Below are 23,656 nucleotides of genomic sequence, written 5' to 3'. Positions count from 1 at the left end.
CTGGTCAAAGCGCCTGTCTAGTAAACAGGAGATCCTGGGTTCAAATCCCAGCAGTACCTCCCTGTTACCATTTAAAACCACCTTCTTCTTCTTCTGTTGATGCGTTTGTAATCATCCAGTTAGAAAAGTCTGTGTATGTCCTCAGTTATCCAGCTCATGGTGCACTCCAGATGCTTTCCTTTCCAAGCTCCATAGACTACAATGACCTACATGACTGAGAACCTTCACAGACTGTCTAAACAAATATCAGTAGCTGTACTTAATGAAAGTTATGAATAATTGTTTCTCTAATGGTTAAAACGGTTAAAAGTTCATGAATTAATTTCTAGTCAGCATTAAAGGAATAGTTAGCTCAACAGTGCTCTGACTTTTTATCAGCTTGGTTACAGTGCTGAAGAGAAACCTGGGGTTGTTCTTATCTTCTTCAATCAATGATGAATAGTAAGATGTTCTAGCTTTATGGAGGCTTTTTTTTATAGAGCAACAAACTTTTTATCCAGTCTAAATAAAGATCTTCTAAATTAGTGAGAATCCATTCGCTCCAGTTATCTGCTTTTAGGTGCCCATTTGAGAGTTATACCAGGGAGTCAAATACTTCTGATTTCAGGCTTTCTTTTTCACAGGAGCTACAATATCCAGAGTCTTGTGCAGTTAAAATGTAGTGAGATTACCAAGTGACATCTGCAGGACCCTTACGATTACTGTGACAGTGTCAGACACTGAATGTTTCAAAGTTAAATTAATGGACTGGCTCTTATATAGGGCTTTTCTACTCTATCACTCAAAGTGGGAAGGAAAAACTCCCTTTTAACAGGAAGAATCCTCCGGCAGAACCAGGCTCAGGGAGGGGTGGAATGAAAACTATTTTTTTTGGATGTACGCCACAGGAATGGTCTAAAAAAGAAAAATGTTTACTAAGTGCCTTGCTAGTTGCAAGTAAAAAATGTATAACAAAGAAATGGCTATTACAAGATGTACCAACTTTATAATTGTGGTGGGAAATAACACTTGAGTTTATAGGATGGAGGAGTTAACAGCCTATGTGAATAACAGAGTAAGTTGGTTTTTGTCATGCTTGGATAAATGGGTCCAATACACTAATATACATAAGCCGAATTTAATTCTCAAATTTTAAAATCAATAATCTGGCAACTGGTCACTCCCGATTGTTCAGTGTTTCTCTTTTGTTTATTTTTTTTGCAAATTGTGTTAATCAATACCTGTAACTAACATTGTAAACTCTAAAACTCAGAATTTTTTTTAAAAAAAGATAAGTTATAGTCCCTTTAGATTCAAAACGGATTGTGCAACATAGTAGCCTGTATGTGATTAACAGGTTGCTACTGTCTTTGATATTGTCTCTTGTGTCCCTGAGTTTCTTTGTTCACAATGGGTCACAATGGGTTTCAAAATTCCATTAATACTAAATAACTGGCCCGACTCAAAGATTTGGTACGCTTTTGATGATTATGCTTGTGCTGATAAGAATTATCAGCCATGTTAAGTGGAAAAGTGTTAATCTTTTAGTCCTGTGGTAAATCAACACATCAACACTTTGCCTGTTGATGTAAATAGCAGTAAATTGCATTTCGCAAACTTTAGCAAATTTCTTTGTATGGTTTTTTGAAATAACCAAATTCTGCATTCTAAATGTGAAAGTCACACAAATACGTTTGCAGTAATTAGTATGCTGACTGGCACTTAAATGGTGCTTTTCTGATGAGAATGCAAAGTGCTTCTATACTTTTCACTTTCTTGAATCTTCATTACAATAGTTTTTTGTTTTTTTGTTGTTGCTTTTTTTTTTTATTCTTAGTAAATTAAGCAATAAATCTGGCCATGGATGTTTTTTTACCACCTCCAGCTTGATGTAATCCACCTATACTTGAAAAAATGCTGTAGCATTGCTGGGTAAAAGTTTGTCTGAAGCTATTTTGATCTAAAGAGTTCTCTTGGGTCATTGGGTGTAAAATAACAAAAAACTCTCTCGGTGTTCTGGCATTTGAATGAAATGATAAAAATATGCTTAACCTCTTACAACCAAAATAAATAACAAAAAGAAAAGAAACAAAAAAGTTTTATTAAGTACTTTTAAGGGTGTGGAAACCCCTTAAAAGGATAAAGATCCATGTCCTTGTGCCAAACTTAGGATAGAAGTAATGTTTAAACAGCTACCCTGGTTTATTCCAAACACAAATCAAATGAACAAAGTTGGGCCAAATCTGAACTCTTTTCAAACATTTTGATTGTAATGATGAGCAAAAAACAAAATGTAAGATCTGCAGCTGCTAAAAATCCTACAATAACATCCTTCAGTTTAAATATCGACTGTGTACGAAGTGTGATGAAACTGACTGGTTCGGTAAACATTTCAAAATATGCTGAGCTCCTCTGATTAAAGTTCATGTTTGTCTTGTGGTCGCTTCTATTTATTTATCATTTATTTCCTAACCCACTGACATATGTTAACCAATCCACTCTATATAACAGCCCCGTAATAGTGGCCTGCTCCAGTCTTCTCTGCGGTACCATGAGGACGTTACGAGTCCTGACACTTCTTTCGGCAGCAGTCCTGCTTTGCAGCGCTGCCCCAGGTTTGGAGCCACTAACATGCAGTGAAGGTAACGGTCCGGCGGCAGCAGATAAGGCAGTGCATCACATCAATGAGCATCACGACCATGGCTACAAGTTCAGACTGCATGAAGTTCAAGGGAACAGTGTGGAACAGGTATGATAGTAGCAGTAAATGTGCGCATTTGCAGTTCACATTTGAGTATTTCCACTTTGGCAAGAGGAGCAAAGAGATAATAAACAACAAGCGGGACAAAACTTAAACAATAGAAGAGAGTAGAAAAAACAGTAGCAGTTCTATAAAAGCATAGTGAGTGACAAATCCAAGTCCACAATTCTTTTGAAATGTTTTTCTTTTTAAAAAAAAATATTATTAATGTTTATTGTAGTTTTCCAAACATTAGCTTTTCATGACAAAAAAGTCTGTCATGGTGTTCCTGTGGTGATGTAGGAAACTGCATCAGTAAATATGAATGACAGTCTTACTCTCTGCTCTTTCCAGGTTGATGGTGGATGTAACGTAAAGTTGCAGCTGGATCTTCGGGAAACAAAATGCCACACTATCAACCCGAAACCCTTTGAGGACTGTGAAATACGTGGCATGGGAGAGCGGGTAAATGCAAAGCAGCTGTTTGCTTAATCCACCTGCCTGCACTGACTTCATGCAACATTCACCTCTGGTCAGAAGGTGGACGTGCTAATCTGGCCAAATTATGCAAAGTTACTTCAGTGATGTTATGAAATAAAACTGCATTCTCTGTGTTTCTCTGAAGGCAGTGAAGGCCAACTGCACTGTGTTGATGACTATAAAAGATGGTGATGCCGACATAACCAAATATGAATGTGACACACGACAAGGTGGGCTCTCTCTGCATCATAGCTGTTCACCATTTCACTGAGAAGATGCTACTGTAGATATGATCAAATACGATCATTTTTGATTACTTGTTACTCCAAGGCTGTTGGTCTGCCTGTTCAAAAACACACTCGATGTGGCCAAAGACAGACTTTGGCCAAACTTCCTCATTTTTCATAATTTGTCATTTAAGTTTGACTGCAGATAAAAAACAGCATTTGTAAAAGCAGTACACTAATAGCAAATATTAAAACTGTGGCATTAAGTTTAGTTTAAAAAAATGCTTATTTAGAATTTAAATCATTTAACATGTCTCAAAAAAGTTGGGACAAGGGTGACAAAATACTTTGTGTGTAACGCTAAAAAAATACAATGAAGAAACTCACGATTGAAAAATAATTTCAAACAAGCATCCTAGTGAAGAGGAGTCTTTAGGAAGTAAACATGGGGAGAAGTTCATTATCTTGTGAAAGACTGCGAGGGAGAATATTTGACAGAAAACGCTAAAGAGCCTCAGCGAGTGACTTTTGGAATCCTCTGAACGTACACTCAGTACAATTCTTTGTGTGTTTGCAGAAAAAACTAACTTGGAGATGGTACACATCTGCCCTGACTGTCCTGTGCTGCTGCCTCTCAACAACTCTGAAGGTCTCAAGTCTGTTCGTGAAGCGACAGCAGAATTCAACAAGAACACCAGTAACCAGCATTACTACATCTTGAAGGAAGTGGGGCGGATATCAACTGGGGTACAGAGGATCCTTTTCTTCCTCCCCCTCTTTGTGAACTCATAAGATCAGTCATTGTTTAACTTTACACTTTCTTTTCTTGTAGTACATAATGGGATTAGGAATGAACTACTATCCTGAGTTTGCACTTGTGGAGACTCATTGCCCAATGGGCTCTAGAATCGTAATTGAGGCATGCATTCCACTTTGTCCTAACAGAGCTGTAAGTACAACTCATACACTTCAGAAAATCCTGAGCCACATTTTGATATGCTGTGTACTAAAATTAGTGTGTATTCAGTGAGATCATGAGTACCACATCCCATTAAAATTATATCACAATGTTAAAGAGTAACAAGCGATTTACTGCACAGTTGTAAGAAGTATTAAATCAAATACAAACAATACAGATAACCAGCATTTCTAATCCCTAAATGACAAATACCTTTTTTATGGCTTATTCCTGTTAGTTCTCTCATTGTATATATCCTTCCTTTTTTAAAGCGTCATGCTTTCTGCCGTTCATCTTACTCCAGTCAAAATGGACTCCTGTCCACTGAGTGTGATTTCTATCCTGCAGAGGTGAGACCAACAGCAGCTTTGCAATAAATTTCCTTTTTTATGGCAACTTATTAAGAAACGACAACAAAAAAACAACTCTTGCATTTGTTGTCTTTGTTCTCAACAGAACACCACTGCCCTTGGGCCTGGTGAGAAGGAGCCTGTCTGTGGACGTCATCCACATGGTCATGGTGGCCCCCCTCCAGATGCTCACGACCATGGTCGTGGCACCCCTCCAGATGCTGGCAAAGGAGGACGCCCTCCACATGCTCACGACCATGGTCATGGCCCTCCTCCTACTGGTGGCAAGGGTAAAGGGTCATTTCACCCCCTACGGCGCTTTCATCCATGTCACGGATTCCTAGTCAATCCTGACCCAGCTCTCCACCCTATTTGCCCCTGGCCTCTTCCTCACCGCCCACACAACTAATCCAGAATTAGCTGAACATTGCCAAATAAAGAACATGGTTGTTCTGCATGCAATGTGCCAAAATATAGTGCATACAAAATAAACCATCGAGGTGTTGACTACTTGAAGCTGGAGTAAGCACAATGATTGTTATTTCTGAGAATCAGCAGACTCAGAACAGCAGTTCTGAAGTTTGGTTTGATTTGGCATCTATTTAATTCCATTATGATGCTGGCAGCAGCAATGATGCACTCAGCTATGGGCAAAGGTATCAAATGCGAATCTATATGTACAATGGTTGGTGTATGGTTCACATTTTGTAAATTGAAGGTAAACTGATTTGAGGATAGAATATTACTAAACACAAAAAACCCCAGCAGAAAGCACATATTTTTATTTTGGACATTATACTAAATGCGATATTGGATCAATTTTAAGATATCCAGAAATGAAGTGAGACTGGAAAAGTTGTTTATTCAAGAGTACACTGTATACAGTAAAACACAGTTAGGGGCCAAAACATAAGAAAAACAGAACAATTTTATTTCACATACAATAATACATTCTCAGTGATCACTAGAATTAACCATAAGAATCACTCATTAAAACAAATTTATTTAATGCAACAGTAGCAGTTTTGTACAAGAGCCGAAGACGTGACTTGATGGTTTTAAGTCCATTTCCATTGTAATCTTTCTGCAGATCCTGAAACTTCTGTTTTATGCAGAGAAGTAAGCTGAAGCTATAGATGGCTTTGTACTCTGAGGAAACTCTGAACACAAAGCAAGCAAACAGAATCAAATTACTGTTACTTATTATCACACGCATTCAGCATCTCAATCAAAAAAACAATTTTTTCTTCGTATTTTTTTTTTAAAGGCACCTAAATTAGCATTATTGCCCCACAGATTTACTGCTGCATCCCAAAAAAAAGAGTTACACTACTAAGCCATGAAATGAAAAACTTGACGCACTGAAATTAATATGTGGTAGATGCTGATCTTTAAAAGATGAGCACTTTTACCTCTTTGACGTGGATTAGATGAAAGACCATAGATCGAGATGCAATCATCTCTCTTCTCAAAGTACTTCGAATCCAGACCAGCAGAGTCTCCACTAAGGACAAAGAGAAAACACAAGCCTGAGGAACACAAAATCACTTTGCATTCCTGACCAAAGAGACATATTCACAATGAACATTTACAGCAAACAAACAAAAAGAGTTTGTTGTTCTACCACTGGTATTGTCGTGGAATCAAAATCATTTTAAATATATAACTGCTGTAAATTGCATACTGCTATAAAGAAACACATTTATCAGCCTGGATAGAGACCTTAAACTTCTTCCTTCCCTGCTAAAGCAAGAGAGACAGCTATAATGATAGGGAAGTGTATTTCATTTGTACACAAAAGTACAATATCAGACAGAAATGTAAGTAAGTAAGTAAAATTTATTTATATAGCACTTTTTAAGACAAAACGCTGTTACAAAGTGCTTCACAAGAAAACATGTCAAACAAACAATATAGCAACATAAAGAAAGTATAAAAGCATATCAAACAAGCAATAGTACAATATAAATATAAAATAAAACAACATGTTACGCATTAACATTTCCCAAATGCCTGTCTAAACAGATGAGTTTTAAGCTGTTTTTTGAAAGAAGCCACCGTGTCGATGGTGCGTAGTGGGGGGGGTAAACCGTTCCACAGTATAGGAGCCAGGGTTTGAAATGCGTGATCCCCCTTTGTTTTCAGACGAGTCCGTGGGATAGATAGACGACCGCTATCAGTGGATCTAAGAGTTCGCTTTGGAGAATAGGGCTGGAGAAGCTCCGAGATATAGATGGGGGCCCCACCTTGTAGAGACATAAACGTAAAGGTGAGGATTTTAAACTTATATCTATACTCAACCGGAAGCCAATGCAGGGATTTTAGTATAGGAGTGATATGGGAAAATTTATTGCTATGGGTCAAAAGCCTTGCTGCAGCATTCTGAACCGCTTGGAGCCGATTTAGTGAGGCCTTAGAAACGCAGGAAAAGAGTGCATTACAATAATCCAGCCGGGAGGAGATAAAGGCGTGGACAAGCATCTCCAGTTCGGTTGTGGAGACAATAGTCCTGAGTTTGGCAATATTTCTTAAGTGAAAAAAGCAAGAGCGGGTCACGGATTTAACATGTGCATCAAAGGACAAAGATTGGTCGAAAATTATCCCAAGATTCCGGGCAGTGGCTTTTATCGACGATGAAAAAGCACCCAGATGTTGACTAATCTGTGGCTTGATATTCTCCGGGGCTAGGATTAAGCACTCGGTCTTGTCTGCGTTCAACTGCAGAAAATTGTTTGTCATCCAAAGATTGATTTCCTTAAGACAGTCCATAAGAGTGGATAGCTTGTCTAATTCCCAAGATTTAAAAGAAATGTATAATTGGATGTCGTCCGCATATAAATGATAGGAAATATTTTTGAAACCGCTAATGATCCGGCCTAAGGGAAGAATATATAGTGAAAATAATAGGGGGCTTAGAACCGAACCTTGTGGAACTCCACATAGAAGCTTAGCCACGTCTGATTGGAAGTTTCCCACTGAAACTAAAAGCGTCCTATCTTCCAGGAATGAGGTGAACCACTTTAGAACAGATCCTGATATCCCTACCGTGCAGTTTAAGCGATCGATTAAGATCTGATGGTCAACGGTATCAAAAGCTGAGCTAAGGTCCAGAAGAACCAGGACTGAGCAATCACCCCTGTCTGCAGCCATCAAGAGGTCTGCAATGGACCAGATAGTATCTGTAGCAAACTTTTACAGGAAAGTTAGTGAGATTTTGTGCCTATACCTGCATAAAACAGTGCTTATTATTCAGGTGAACACCCAGGTACCTATAAGAGTCCACTATCTCAATGTCCACTTCCTGGATTTTCACTGGTGTAGTGCTTCCAATTAGTACATGACCTGCTCTGCCTCCTGAGCTAGACCCAACCCATGTCTGAGAAGTGCACTAAATTCAGTTATACTAACATTTTTTTCTTTATATTCACATTTGATATGAGATTAATTACAATAAATGAATACCAATAAAAAAATAACATATATCAATAAATGTGTCTAAATACTTCCATTACTCAAAGATAATACATTTTATAAATTGCACAGTTTTACTTTGGCTCATTTGTCTTTGAGTGTAATGTATACTCAGTCATACTAAGTCAACAAACTCACATCTGTCTGTTTGATGACTTCCCAAGATGCTCATCAGTAAGATTGATCCCAGCAGCCGCCATGGGAGATACAACAGGTTTGGCTGTCTGAGGATAAAACTGAAGTGCCAGAAAAAATACAGAGATATCTTCAGGTGGTGTTAGTGCTGTTGATCTGCTATAATGTGCAAACATAAGACTGTTGCACAAAGACACAGTGAAGCCCCTTCAGACCTTCTCTCTACTTCTCCATCAGCACTCTGAAAGCAAACTGCTGCTCACTGATCATCGCCCCTCTTATTAACTTAGCTTCAACAACTCTTTCCCTTGGCGCAGCTTTCTCTCTCTGTAGTTACTACAGCTCTTCACCTGCTTTCTTAAACATTTGTCCCAGTACGCTACTTCTCTTTCTCAGGCATCCCGTCATTCTCTAAGCTTATGTTAAACTAGACGTGATTGTTTTGAATTGATTATTTCTTTATTGTAACAATGCTTCTTGTGAATAATGCATTTGTTGGTCAAACCCACGAAAAACCCACCAAATCTTTTCTGCATTTATTACTTCCAGGGTGGATTATTAGGTTCATAGGCTCATGTTGATGTGTATATTGTTAAATGACAATTCGTTTCAGGTCATTTAATGGAGAAGTTCGAATCTAATATAATGAATAGTTAATAAATTACTGTCTTCTGTGCGTAATTAAGTAGCATACAAAAAAAGAATGGGATGCCATTCCATATAGGTGTGTGACTGAGCAGGTGACCGGCATAAGGAGGTGGTGCAGGTGGTGCCAGGCTGTTGTGGCTGTGTACGGTCCTTCCACATGCTACTGAGGCCCCTTTTTGTTGAATGAATAAATTGCTAAATGCCGATATGTCTCAGACTTCAATCACCCAATCTAATAAATGTGGCGCAACCCACATGCCCAGTGCTGCTGTTCAACCTGCAAATGCATTTTTCTCACACACCATTTAGTGTAACAGCAATTACACAGGCTTTCCAACAATATAACATTTATTGCCAACAAGCATTGCTTCAAGAAAGAAACTGACCAAATTGAAATTTTCTTGCTTTGCCGTCTCTTACTGCCATAATCTCTCACTCAATGACACAAAACATATTTATATTGAGCTGAATGGCACAATAGGAATGAAGCTTGTAGTAATATCTAAGAGGAAGGATGAAGAATAAACACCATCAGTATGTTGTCACCTACCCCAAGTCCTGCTGTTGTGGTTGAGACTGCAGGATTCTCCAGTGATTCCAGACCCCGTGCTTTTCTGGACAGCTGCTTTTCATTTAGCTGCTTGTTAAGCCAATTTATAACTGTGGTAAAATGAAAATAAACACACTAGTAAATGTGCTACACTTAAATAGCAACTTTCATAATGTGAATGAGATTGCTATTCACAATACAAATTATTTGTCATTCACACATTTATCAAGGCAGCCAAGGCAAGGAGCAGATACTCACAGTGCATCTGGAAAGAATGTTTTTTATGTTATGACTTATTCAATAATGGAATTAATTCATTTTTCACCTCAAAATTCTACAGACAATATTCCATAATGACAAAATGTAAATCAATTTGTTGATTCATGTATAAACAGGGACTCAGAAGGAGGCAGACGCAGCATCTAAGGGGATGGGTTTTGGAGAGAAGCTGCAGAGAGGCGTGTAAGACAAATGAATCTCTGTTGCTTTGTCCCAACCCATCATGTTCTGGGGGTTTTAATAAATTTGTCCAGATTTCTAGAAATGAGAGCTCCTCCATCCACAATGGGGTGGATGCTGTCTAAAAAGACCAGATTTCCCCTGAATCCTCTTTGTCCTTGGAAGTCATCAAATAGAATCTGAATACTATTTTCCAAGGCTTTCAGATCTCTCTGACACCACTTTTATTCTGTTTTAGCTATTCTGGTCTTCTCATTGGATGATGTTTGCATGAGTATACGTATACATGTATTTTATGTTCACGTATGTGTGCTTGTGTACATTTTTAATTCTTTTTTATCATATCATCCCTCTGTTCAGCCCTTTGGCCGACACTTGATGTCTTTTAAATGTGCTATTTAAATAAAGGTGACTTGAAAGTTTCCCAATCATCTTTAGAGCCCACTGATTTTTTACTACTCAGACAGCCAGCAATCAAAGGGAAATAAGTGCCTAAAAATGTCACTCCTGGTCCGATTAAGGAGGGTACCAGAGAAAATGACTAAGCCCAAGATTGTTTTGGTAAAGTTAGTCCCCAATTCAATATTCATTTAGTTACCTTCGATTGATGCAACCAGGTGTCATTACTGTTGACGTGAATTATAATTTTACAAAATGTACATTTAACTTTAACCAGCAGTTTAAAAATTTCCCTGAATGTCACCTGCTCTGGCCCCTGGAAGACAACTATGTCTTTTCAAGGGTCTGAAGTGAGGTCAGCCTAAGCTGCAAAAAGGCTACATTTACTACAAGTATTGTTATTACAAAAGGAGGCAGAGGAGTAACTAAATATCTGACACACTGAGCAGGAAACTGCAGGAGGGACAGGTATAGAGGCCATGCTGCTAGCGAGTTGGCTACAAGCTAAGCTAGGCTAGGCAGGCAAATCACTGTGAATACAATTAGCGGGTGAATCAACAGATTGTGCTTTGGATAAAGCTCACAAAGTTTACACTAAGAAATAAGATGCTATTTAATTAATCTGGCTAAGCAAAGACATAGTGTTTCTTCTTCACTCATCTATAGTTTCCCCTTCCCCCCCCCATCTCTCTGCAGATGGCTGAGCCTGGTCCTTCCCAGTGTCATCAATTTCTTGCTAATGGTTGTGTGATTGTTGGTGTTTCTAATATTGCCAAATCACAACTGTTGTTGTTAACGAGCGCTATATAAATAAAATGTAGTTGTAGTGTACGTCGCCATATGGAAGTGGACTCCATAAACACTGATGGATTGAGAAGCTTTGCTGGATTTGTAAACCTTAACGATTTTGAAGACATGAAAGTCAGTTTTCAGAGGGTCCATTGAACAGGACTAGCTTCCTTACCATTCTCATTAGTTTTCAGCACTTCTTTGGTTTCATTTAGCTTCTGTACCGTGGCCTCCAACTGCTCATTTAATTTTAAAATCTGAAAAATAAAAAGAATATTTTGCACTGGTTGTTATTCTTGTCAGGAACCTGAGGCTACATTTCACACAGGCTCACCAAATCTGGACAGCAGAATATTGGAATAACAACGCCTGGTCTAATAAGTCTCAATTTCTGCTCTGACATTTGGATGGCAGAGACAGAATGACATGAAAGGACGGATCCATCTCGCCTAGTATCGATAGTTCAGGTTGTTATTTTATTTTATGCTCACTTGCATTTAAAAGGACACAGTTCACACAGTACTGTACTTTTTCTTTTTGTATTTTTTTAAAGTACTTGTACTGATTTACTGGTTTGACTGATGAGATCTCCTTTACTGCTTTACCAAAAGAAAAGGCTTCAGTCTGTGACATACCTGTTCTTCCTTAGTGTTGAGCTGCTGCTGAGCGCTTTGTAGATCCTTTTCAACACTCTGAAGTTTCTCTGAAGTTTCCTGGAGAATCTTTTCCTGCGACACTGTCACAGTGTTTTTGACTTTTATTTTTCCTACTAAGGTTCGAACTTCTCCTTGCAGCTTCTTAATGATACCGTTAGCCTGTATGTATAAAAGAAAAAAAGGATAGATCAAAAAGAGGAGTTGATCATTTTCAAAACTCACAACTTCTATTTTTTCCCTATAACAGAGATGCAGTCCGTTCACTTTCTTTCCAAAGCAACCAATATCAGTATAAGCAACACCCTATAAAACAGGATGTGGTTCACTGTGTAGGGCATTCCTGCATATTGCTCATTTTATACTACAGTGGTTGTGCCCATTTGCATGGGGAGAAAAGTTCTCAAGCTTTGAAAACATGGTCCTGTGTAGTCCCCCCCAAACTAAGTAGGCTGAATGCTGTTGGGTGAGAAGTGAACCAGAAAAGGGAGTGGTGCACGTCTCTTGTTCTGGAGCTTACAGGGAACGGAAGAAGCATGAAAAACATCAAAGACCAGAAAAGAGATAATGAAAAGCACACGTAACAGCTACAGGGGACACGTCTTCATTCTTTTCAGCGCATCTGTTCATCTGTTATAACTTTGCTCTTCTATGCAGCTGGCTGGAAGACCATCAACAGCACAAACAAGAGTCGCCCACAGCTACAACCATCGCCTCCAACTGGCTCACTGCAGGTAGATGGGCTATTCATTGCTCCCTACAGGCTGCGAAAGCACTGCCAAGGGCTGGAACTACCATTTATTTTAGTAATCGAGTATTCTATCGATTAACTGGATAAAAAATACTTTTTTCTTGTTAATGAGCAACAATAAAGATTTTAAAAAGAAAAAACAGGTCTTTTAAGTTGAACTGCTGATTGTGCTTTCTAAAATGAAAACCAGTGTTTTAAAGATTAACTGCATTCATCTGTAAAAAAATGTAAAATTAATTTTTAATTACATTTAATATGGCACATAAAATTACATGGAAAATACAGAAACACTCTCAATTACAGCCAAAGGTCAAAGTCAAAGGGAGGTTCTCTGACTTTGTACTGTGACTCATAAATAGTTATTTATATTTTCTGATTATATGTTATATCAAGGAAGACTGAGTTATCATTTATTAAACAACATTATTATATAAAATTATCCATCATCCATTCTCTATCCCAGCTACCATAGGGTAAAAGGTAGGGTACACCCTGGACAGGTGCCAATCTGATGCAGGGCTAGCACGGTGGCGCAGTGGTTAGCACTGCTGCCTCACATTCCTGGGTTTAAATCCACCATCTGGCCACTGCCTTACTGTGTGGAGTTTGCATGTTTGCCTCATGTCTGCATGGGTTTTCTCCGGGTACTCCGGCTTCCTCCCACAGTCCAAAGACATGCACAGGTCAATCTGTGATTTTAAATTCCCCACAGGAGTGAATGTGAGCGGGGAAGGACTAAAAAGAAAGTGTAAACTTCATCCTACTCCTTTTTGAGCACGTATATATCAGAGATATTAGTAGCAATTAGATTTTTTTCTACTTCGTTTTCTGTTTAAAATATATTTCATTATTTAGATTTACATATGTGAAATAAAAAAAAACAACAACCTTAAAACCTCCATTCAGATGCATGTCTGAAATCTTCTCCAAAACCTTTTATATAAAAGTCTTGAGTGCTTGAAATATAAAATACAAAACAATGGCTAATGACTGAGACGCCCAGAATGGCTACCCGAAGACTGGAATATCTTGATCCCAAGGATCCCCAAGAATGGATCGGTCCCAGTACCAAATACCAAGGAGCAAAAACACCAGCGACTGGTAGACAGAGAAGTCACTCGAGAATGTAAGACTAGACTGACGAACCTATGCACTGCCAAGACCCCAATATGTGGAAGGTCAAGGCAGCAGTGGTCCCCGTGCTAACCGAGGAGGCACTTGAGGCAGTGACCCCAAACTGTGCCAGTGGTTCCAGCAGATCCCTAAACAACATCAAAGATCTCTGTCTAGAAGATATAGCAAAGATTCTGTGCTCCAAGGCCCAAGGACTTGAGCTTGAAGGATAAAAACTGTGAGTTTTGAACACAAACACACAAACTGACAAACCTTTATCAGCTCCTCAGAAAGTGATTTCACCGTAGCTTCAAGTTTTCGAATCTGAAGTTCCTTACTTTCTGCATTTTCTTCCACTGATTCCTATAACAAAAATCAAGCTGGTTAAAAATATCTGAAGGGCAAAATTTTATTAAACAAACAAACAAAAAACAAAAACCTTGAAGGCTTGATGAACAATCCTGATTTAAATTTGGCCTCCATCAGGGTAGTCTTCTGCTGCACCTCTTCATTTTTAGATAAACCCCTGGCAACCCCTCGTGCAATGCCATGTGTGTAAGTCTAAAAACAGCAGCTTGTCAACTTGAATTTTATTTTGATGAACAAAGTTTTTGTAGGCGATTCCAAAAACACATCTACCTTTCAAACATGCTGTGTTTGTTAGTATGTTGCAGTTGTTGCATGTTCACTTCATTTCAGGTTCTCTGCGTCACATGTTCTTCCTCAGATGCCTCCGGACATCACAACCAAATACCTCACTTATACTCTCATAGTAAAAAAACAAAACAACCCCGAGGCATTCTCGGGGCTTTGAGACCGTATACCAAGTCTTGTCACCAGTTATGACTTCCAACATAAAAGTTGGACCAGTCTGACACAGATGTTTATTTTCTGCATAACAGTTAGTTAGCAGCAGAGTTGGTAGTGGATGAGCGATGAAACATTTCTCCCACTGAAAACACAACGTCCAGACGAACAGAATCAACCTTTTGGGATTTACACACCTGGATGGTTGAGCGCGCATCAAGACAGAAGGATTCATGAATTAAACTGAATTGAAATTGAATTGCACAACACTGACATCCTGAGTCTAACCATTCGTCTGTACACGGTGACTCCTGGTGACTTCCTATTCATAACGTCATATCATTTCTCTCATTCTGAATCCTTAATGCCCCCCTGTCCCCGAGGGCTTCCTTACCTTCTGCTGCTGAGTGGCTTCCAATACTTCTTTGGTGCGGTTCATCAGCTGATCCTTATCTTTGACCTCCTGTTCCAGAACAGCCACTCTCATCTGCATCTGGCTCACCAAACGGTCCTTTTCATGGACCTCTGCGTCCAGGGTGCTGTTTTCCCTCCTGAGAGACAGGACCTGCTGCTTTAAATGCTGGCATTCCTATATGAAAGAGAAAGAAAATAATCAACAGCATTCTCTTGCTGTGGGGAGCTTTCAGCACGGCTTCCGCTGCCCCCATGATAGGATGATCTACAGAAGATGGACGGATGAAATTTATATCTGCTGCCAATACACAAATTATAATAAAGTTTCAAACATTAAGAGCAAGTCACCTGGACGCAATAATTCCTCATCCTAAACATTCACTTACCTCGTCTGCACCAACTAGTTTAATCTTCAGGTCTCGGATGGCAGACTCGTTCTTGTATTTCTTCTCAGTCAGTTCTCTGCACGAGGCCTCCAACTCTGTCAGTCGACTATTAAGCTGATGGCTGCTCTTTTTATGAGCAGTCTCCAGCTCCTGACGAAGCTGCTCTGTCTGCTGCTGAAACCTGCTCTGTAACTGGAAGACAGACAAACAATCTCCAACCATTTCTGCAAGGCAATCTTTAGCTTTGCTTTTGATCCCTATAGTTTCAAAGGTTCCAAATAAATGACTGCTTCCACGAGACTGAGCTAAGAACAAAGCCACACGTGGTTAATATTGTGTGACAGGGTTGTTAACTATGCAGAGGATAGTGTTAGTAATTTGTATGGTACGACCCACAAGCATAGACTAAGATTTACAACTGTGTGCAGTGATTTGTGTTCTACTTTTGAGGGCTCACAAATGTGTGCTCCGATCCACAAACAGATACAAAGAAATCTGATCACACAGAAAACGACATAAATGTGCACACATAAACCTGAATAAATCCTTCAGTGCTTACGAATCTGAAAATACATGTAACAGCCCTCTCGCTCACTATTAAAAAATTTAATGCATGTGAATGAATTGCCTGAAACGCACCGATACCACACTGCATGCCCACATGAGGTTTTGAGACAAATTTCACACTGTCATGCAGAATAGAACAGAAATATCCTTTATTGTCCCTCATTGGGGAAATTCATGTGTTCCAGCAGCGTGGAAGTGGCAGGCAGAAAGAGCTTGAGACAAAAAGCTAAGTATATAAAATAAAGAACAAGAATAAGAGACTGTAGAGGGCAAATTTACAACATAAGATGTCAATGAATATAAGATGCTTTTAAAAAACTGTGTAGAGCGATGAAAAAGCGACTTCTACACTTTATATTTTAGTCGCTGAATCAACATCAGATTAAATCTACTACTACTAATTGACACTTTATTCAAACGACCGATTAAAACTAGTTTAAAATTTGCTGTCAAAATTAACAATGCAAACATATCACTGCACACACTTGTAAATCTTAGTTTAAACTCGTGGATCACATAGTACGTGTTTGTATCACTTTTAAAGGTTCATTTCTCCCACTTTACATACAAGAAGGTAGTAAATGCAAAACACAACTAACAAAAATGTAGCATAAGCTAAGGGAGCTAATCTGAAGTTCCATGTTAATGTCACAGTAATTTGACCCTGACTAGGTCAACCTCGAGCCCTACAATAACCACACAAATATTTACATCGCATGCTTTTTAAGCACTTGCCATCTAAAATATGAGCTGACTTGTACGGAAGAGGAATAGGGCCACTGGGGGAAAAAAAGTGGGCACGTCTCTCTTTTTTTTTTCTTCTTTTCCTGAATTCTGAGATTAAAGTCAGAATTCTGAAAAAAAAATTGATGAAAAAGTCAGAATTCTGACTTTTTTTTCTCAGAATTCTGAGATTAAAGTCAGAATTCTGAGATTAAAGTCAGAATTCTGAGATTAAAGTCAGAATTCTGAAAAAAAAATTGATGAAAAAGTCAGAATTCTGACTTTTTTCTCAGATTTTTTTTCCAGTGGCCCTAATCCTCTTCCGTAGACTTGCTTTGAACAATTATTTTTAAGTAATTTCATGAATTATAATGATTTAAACTAATAAAGTTTAATAGATTTGTTTTCCATTTTCTACGTTTGATACGTTGGCATAAAGAAGTACAACAAAGTACTGAGTAATGTACACACCATAGTACTCTACAACTCAAAATTGAAAACCTGGAATCTAAACAAAACCTTGTAACTTTTTAGGAAATAACATTTTACTTGTGTGACTATGTTTTTTTTAAACAGATCACAAATCTGTGGAGAGATGCTCTTTCTCCAAATATGTTTTTTTAGCTGCTCTTTGCTCCAAGTCAGGTAAAATAACTTCTATCCTGCCGAGCTTCCTTAGACACGGCGCTGTGCACAGCTTGTTTTGACATTAATACCCATATTAAAAACATAGCTGATGAATTTGTGCTGATTAAAAGAGAAGTCTTGCCTCCAGAGCCTTGTCTCTCTCCAGCTGCAGCTCCTGAGAATGAAGGCTGGACAGCGAGCTGGTCTGAGTCGTCCACTCTGAGCGTAGTTTGTCCAACTCTTTGGTCTTCTCAGACAGCGTCTATGATCCACATATGATCACTTGTTCAGCTGCATGTTATAGTTACATAGAACACACCGTGGACAACGCTTTGTGGAACTCTTTTTAAATGTTGATCTGATAATTACAACTTTGCAGATTCCAGTTTTCCTTGCTATATTTGACCGCATACAAAATAATTGTTCAACTTTTGTTTAATAAAAAGAAATTACATGAAAAAAAATCAATAAATGGGCAGTTTATTAATAAATAAACTGAAATTTCTATTAAAGAAAAATCACAAAAGTTTCGCTTAACATTAATTGCTGTAACGCAAGAACTACTAAACTGAGTACGTAAGTAAGCTGTATCATATCTTAAAAAATAAAAATAATGCACACCTGTTGAGCATAATTCAGCTGCCTGGTCAGATCATCTTCAGTCGTCTTAAGCTTCATTTCTAGGGCATGCTTCTCTGCCTGAAACAACAAAAAATGACACAAACATGACAAAACCTGTTAAAACTCAGTTTTGCTCTGAAAAACAAAATAATTATTTGACTAGACAATTATATTCAAACAAATGTTTTTATATAATATATATACGTTGCCTTCAGCTGATCAAACTAAACTAAAGCTAAAATACAAGTAAGCTTGAAAACATGAAGCCCACCCAAGCAATACAAGCTCCCATCTTTGGGATTAACAACTACACTTAACATGTACATGACAACGTTTTACTTACATGAACTAACATTAAAATTTGGTATTTATTTAAAGGGTTGTTTTTTTGATGAGTGGCATAAAGTATGAAGAAGCTAAATGGAACCAACCTTCAGAGAGGAGAGACAAACTGCCAGGTAATCTTTAACCTCTTTGTCAGAAGCTTGAGAAAGTCGTAAAGACAAGTGGTTAAGGTGCTTAAATGCGTTTGTCTCTATGACACTGAAGTTGGCGGGACCTTCTAGCACTGGAGACTGACATGACAAATGAAGAAGAAATCTGTGGAAAGGACAACAGTTAGTCTGTGCAAAAGGGTTTAATTTATATCTTTCAAATTACTAAGTCAGTAGGACATATTTGTAATGTTTTTAAATATTCCAGTGATACTTAATGATGAGCATAGGGACGTGCAGCAAGCAACTTTATCGTTCACCAATTTCAAATTCCAAGGCTCACCCTCACCTTTACTACAGAGTCCTCTCCCCACTCTACTACCTCCCTCGCTTCCCCCCCTTCCTGACACCATGACACCCCCCTCCTCCAATCCCTCTCTCAGCAGCAAGACATCTCCCCCCCTCCCCTCCTCCCAAACATCTCCCAGTGTCACAGTGGACCAGGTCAGGAGACAACTGAGGAAGCTTCGCCCCAGAAAGGCAGCAGGCCCAGACAAGGTGTGTCCTAGGATGCTAAAGGCGTGTGCTGCTGAACTTGGGGAGCCGCTACAACGAGTCTTCAACCTCAGTCTGCGACTGGGGAGAGTGCCCGCCCTCTGGAAGACATCCTGCATCGTCCCGGTCCCCAAAAAGAACCGGCCCAATGAGCTGAATGACTTCCGACCGGTGGCACTGACGTCACATCTTATGAAGACTCTAGAGCGGCTCTTTCTCAACCTCCTCCGACCACAGGTACAACATGCCCAGGACCCACTACAGTTTGCATACAAGGCGGGTGTCGGAGTGGAGGATGCCATCCTGTACCTCCTACACAGAGCCCACTCACACCTGGATGGGGGAAAAGGCACGGTCAGGATACTGTTTCTTGACTTTTCCAGTGCCTTTAATACCATCCGGCCCTGTATGCTTCAGGAAAAACTGAACAGGATGGAGGTGGACCCCTGCCTGGTGGCTTGGATCTCCGACTACCTCACCGACAGACCACAGTACGTCAGGCTGAAGGACATCACGTCTGACACAGTGGTCAGCAGCACAGGAGCACCACAGGGAACTGTGCTGTCCCCTCTTCTCTTCACCCTGTACACCTCTGACTTCTGCTACAACTCTGAATTATGCCATATTCAGAAGTTTGCAGATGACACGGCCATCATGGGGTGTATCTGGGATGATCAGGAAGAGGAGTACAGAAGTCTGGTGAGGAACTTTGTCGCATGGAGTCACACAAACCACCTGCAACTCAACACCTCAAAGACTAAGGAACTGGTTGTGGACTTCGGGAGGTCTAGAGCAGGTCCACTGCCGGTTCAGATAGAGGGGGAGGAGGTGGAGGTGGTCAACAAGTACAAGTACCTCGGGCTGTGGGTGGACAATAAACTGGACTGGTCATGCAACACAGAGCACCTGTATAAAAAAGCCCAAAGCCGACTGTACTTCCTCAGGAGGCTGAGGTCTTTTAACATCTGCAGGAAGCTCCTGAGGATGTTTTACCAGTCAGTGGTTGCTGGAGTACTTTTCTATGCTGTGGTGTGCTGGGGGAGCAGCACAGCAAAGAAGGACTCATCCAGGCTGGAGAAACTGATCAAGAAGGCTGGCTCTGTGGTCGGCATGAAGCTGGACACTCTGGTGACAGTGGCAGAGAAAAGGACACTAAAGAAACTGCTGGACATTATGGACAATGCTGGGCATCCTCTGCACACGGCCATTAACAACCAGAAGAGTCTGTTCAGTGACAGGTTGCTTCTCCCCAAGACAAGAACTAACAGACTTAAAAACTCCTTTGTCCCACACGCCATCAAACTGTTTAACTCCTCTCTGGAGGGGAGAGGGAGGGGAGACAGGAGGACAAAGGAGGGGGGAACAACTAAGCTGTAGTGCCTCTTCACCTCACTGTACAATACCTTGTGCAATACTTTTGTAAATAGTCAACAGTGCAATAGACTCAATACTTGAAATGTGCAATTCACTTGTATTTTTATTCCTATTTATCCCCTTCATATATTTTATTTATATCTGTCTCTGTATTTATATAAGTGTGTGTGTGTGTGTGTGTGTGTGTGTGTGTGTGTGTGTGTGTGTGTATATATATATATATAACATTCTGTAACTGTAACTTCTGTCGGTGCTGTGCTTTTTGGAAACCGAATTTCCCAGAGGAACCCACCCGAGGGATTAATAAAGTTCTATCTTATCTTATCTTAGAATCGTGTCTACTTTTATCACAGCGTCACTTGAGAAGGGATGACACTGGCTGATAAAATACATTAATTTTTTTCTCAAATATTTATTTATTGCTTTTCCAACAACATTTTAACCAATAGGAAGAGATAGTTCAAATAAAACAGAGGAGGAAATTAATTTTTTTTTTAAATTGAGTGTATAATAGTAGTGTATGTACATCGTGTATGAACAGTGTTGGGGAAACACATAGATATAGTTATACATACTCTCCCATGTAGATCATTCAGATATTATTACAGAAAAAAAAATTATATATAGATAAGTAAAATAAAACAAAACAACCACCCCCCAAAAAAAAACAACAACAACAACAACAAAAATATATTTATGGCATATATTTGCTTAGCTTATTCAAACAGTGTGATGTCATGTGTTGGTTTTCTTCATACCTTGGACTGTCTGACGTTTGTTCGGAAATGCACAGGTTAAGCAGGTCAATAAACTTCTGAGGAAATGATGCAAAATCGATCAGTAGACCCTGTTGGACTTTCAAGCTACACAACAATTCAAACACAAATGACATTAGTTAATATTGAAGATGCTTTGTCCCTTAACTCTAACACAACACACTACTTCATACAAATCTTTTTACACTTACCTTTGGAAATCCTCTTCTGATATTGCAAGGTTGAAGAGAAAATATGGATCTATATCATCTGTTATCCGTACTAGAAGATCCTAATGTAATATGTAAAGAACAGGAAATGTTAAATGATATAATGTAAGTGTAGTGTAGTATATAGTATAGTTCTCTCTTTATTTTAAAACGATAAAACGTCCCACTCACTCTTTTGTGCACTGGACTTGTTGTCAGCTGAAGTTCAATTGTGACACGAATATTTGCTTTTCTGTAAAATGAAGCAATTAAACATGATGTTTGGTGACTCAATAAGTCCTATGTGAACTTGTATTTCAGTGTTCACCTCATTTCAAAAATCCACGAACAGAATAAAGACAGGAATATGAAAATGTTTCATTTTCCCATAAATGTTTGCAAAATACACTAACACTTGCTTCTGATTCTGCAATGCTTTCCATGCAGCATTCACAAAGGCTCACTTACCCTTATGTGAAGTAACTTATGAAGGCTGCTAACAACATTAGCATGTCACCTGCCTTTACCTTTCAGTATGCCAAAATATTAAAACACTGTGCTGTTAGCACTAAGTGTCCGCCCTTCATTTTCATCTATGCCAGTAATCTTTTCCTGTGTCTAATTTACCATCAGAACTTCGCTGGTACTGCTGCAGTGAACATTGCTGTCAGAGCACCATCTGGTTCAATATACAGATGTGTTCTCTCACAACTGTTTGTGTATGTGAAGCATAATTGCACACTTGTACAGTAAAAGAATTTTGAATGGTTACCAAAACCCAAAATGCACAAAAAAAAGTTCTACTCTGTTTCCATTATTGTGTATATTTACATTACAAGTATTCTGACAAAGACACATTTTTGTGATTTTGTCTCTGTAACCCACCAGGGTGGATTTTAAATCAAACAATCCAGATGCACCTAAAGTGAAGACATTTAGTTTTAATTCAGGGGTTTACCTGCAGAAACTGCTTAGGACACACAGCAGTTTGCATACATAGACTGCCGTTTTCAGAGGCTCAAACATAATTAGACAAGCTAAAGTCAAACCCACGGACACCACTACATGTTGCCTTGAGATGCTCTGCCAGGCCTCCAGCTGTTTGTCTCTGAATCTCTCAGCGTTGTCTTCTGTAACTGAAAAACATGCTGCTGGGTTGAGAACAGCCGACTAACTTTACCATTCAAGAATATCCCATTTCTTTGCCTTGAGAAACTCTTGGATTTGCAGTACGCTTTGCGTTATCATTCATTTGATTAATATTAACGTGCTTTGCATTAGTCTGTGCAACACGTTTGTTTGTTTTCCCCGGTTGGATTGGACCGACAGCTGTTTGCCGCAGTCAGGATGGGGAGGTTTCGTGTGTGCCGACAGAATAACCGTAATTATTCTTCTCGTCAGGTGTAACTTCAAACCAAGCTGTTTAAATAGTGCGTCCGTGTCCGTGTGCACAGGCTTACCTTTCCTCGCAGTCCCTGCATCTGACATTAACCTGCAACACTTTGTTGAAGAGCTCCTCCATGACAAAACCCGTCTTTCCCTGCGGTGCCGCTGTGACGAGTCAGAACATCGATCAACGTTAAAGGTTCGTATATCAGAGTATTTCTGAGTGATGCTGGTTTTCATCAGTCAGCTGGATCAGTAGTGTTTGGTATCTTTCAATTTGGCGCTTTTCAGGCGCCAACCGTACAAACGGAACATATGGTCCTTCTTTTGTTCTACGCTTTAATGGTGGACGGCAGACATGAAGCCTGGTACCGACACCGCCACCTGTTGGCCACAGTGGAAACAGAACACAGCGACCCACACGGTGATAGTGTGATACATTTAATTTAGTTTAGTTATAATGATAGAAATTGCTTTCAGGTAGGTAAGTCCTACCTTGAGTAATCTTGAAGAATCTTGAATAATCAGGCCCCGTTTTGTCTTAAAGACCTTATAGTATGGTAAGGACTCCAATACAGCTCTCAGACTTACTTGTCATTCCAAGAGTGTTTAAAAGCAGAATGGGAGGGAGAGCCTTCAGTTTTCAGTGCCCTCTTCTATGGAACCATCTCCCAGTTTGCGTTCAGGAGACAGACACGATCTGCTTTTAAGATTAGGCTTAAAACGCTCTTTTGGGCATATACAGGGAGTGCAGAATTATTAGGCAAGTTTTATTTTTGAGGAATAATTTTATTATTGAACAACAACCATGTTCTCAATGAACCCAAAAAACTCATTAATATCAAAGCTGAATGTTTTTGGAAGTAGTTTTTAGTTTGTTTTTAGTTTTAGTTATTTTAGGGGGATATCTGTGTGTGCAGGTGACTATTACTGTGCAGAATTATTAGGCAACTTAACAAAAAACAAATATATACCCATTTCAATTATTTTACCAGTGAAACCAATATAACATCTCCACATTCACAAATATACATTTCTGACATTCAAAAACAAAACAAAAACAAATCAGCGACCAATATAGCCACCTTTCTTTGCA

The 23,656-nt window shown here is 39.2% G+C and overlaps 2 protein-coding genes across 2 annotated transcripts; one reads left to right on the top strand and one right to left on the bottom strand.

Annotated features, from left to right (window-relative positions):
* The first annotated feature begins 2,511 nt into the window (after positions 1-2,511).
* On the top strand, positions 2,512-5,250 carry ahsg1 (alpha-2-HS-glycoprotein 1). Its single transcript, XM_082510702.1, has 7 exons — positions 2,512-2,728; positions 3,074-3,184; positions 3,345-3,429; positions 4,004-4,173; positions 4,259-4,375; positions 4,657-4,734; positions 4,841-5,250. Exons 1-7 carry the CDS (start codon positions 2,531-2,533, stop codon positions 5,141-5,143), a joined length of 1,062 nt encoding a protein of 353 aa, XP_082366828.1. The 5' UTR covers positions 2,512-2,530; the 3' UTR covers positions 5,144-5,250.
* A 244-nt stretch (positions 5,251-5,494) lies between these two features.
* Positions 5,495-22,946, bottom strand: sass6 (SAS-6 centriolar assembly protein). The gene is made up of 16 exons (XM_082510701.1): positions 22,635-22,946; positions 21,367-21,427; positions 21,178-21,257; positions 20,969-21,073; positions 18,279-18,447; positions 17,848-17,925; positions 17,369-17,488; positions 15,310-15,501; positions 14,904-15,098; positions 13,976-14,065; positions 11,821-12,000; positions 11,361-11,442; positions 9,539-9,648; positions 8,344-8,441; positions 6,147-6,238; positions 5,495-5,894 (listed from the first exon to the last, which is right to left on the bottom strand). The coding sequence occupies exons 1-16, from the start codon at positions 22,694-22,696 to the stop codon at positions 5,842-5,844; spliced, it is 1,767 nt and encodes a 588-aa protein (XP_082366827.1). The 5' UTR covers positions 22,697-22,946; the 3' UTR covers positions 5,495-5,841.
* Positions 22,947-23,656: the final 710 nt, after the last annotated feature.

This window comes from Aulonocara stuartgranti, assembly GCF_965226115.1.
Source record: "Aulonocara stuartgranti genome assembly, chromosome: 17".
NCBI lineage: Eukaryota > Metazoa > Chordata > Actinopteri > Cichliformes > Cichlidae > Aulonocara > Aulonocara stuartgranti.
The sequence above is the reverse complement of the archived record's forward strand: the minus strand, read 5'-3'. Positions and strand labels throughout refer to the sequence as shown.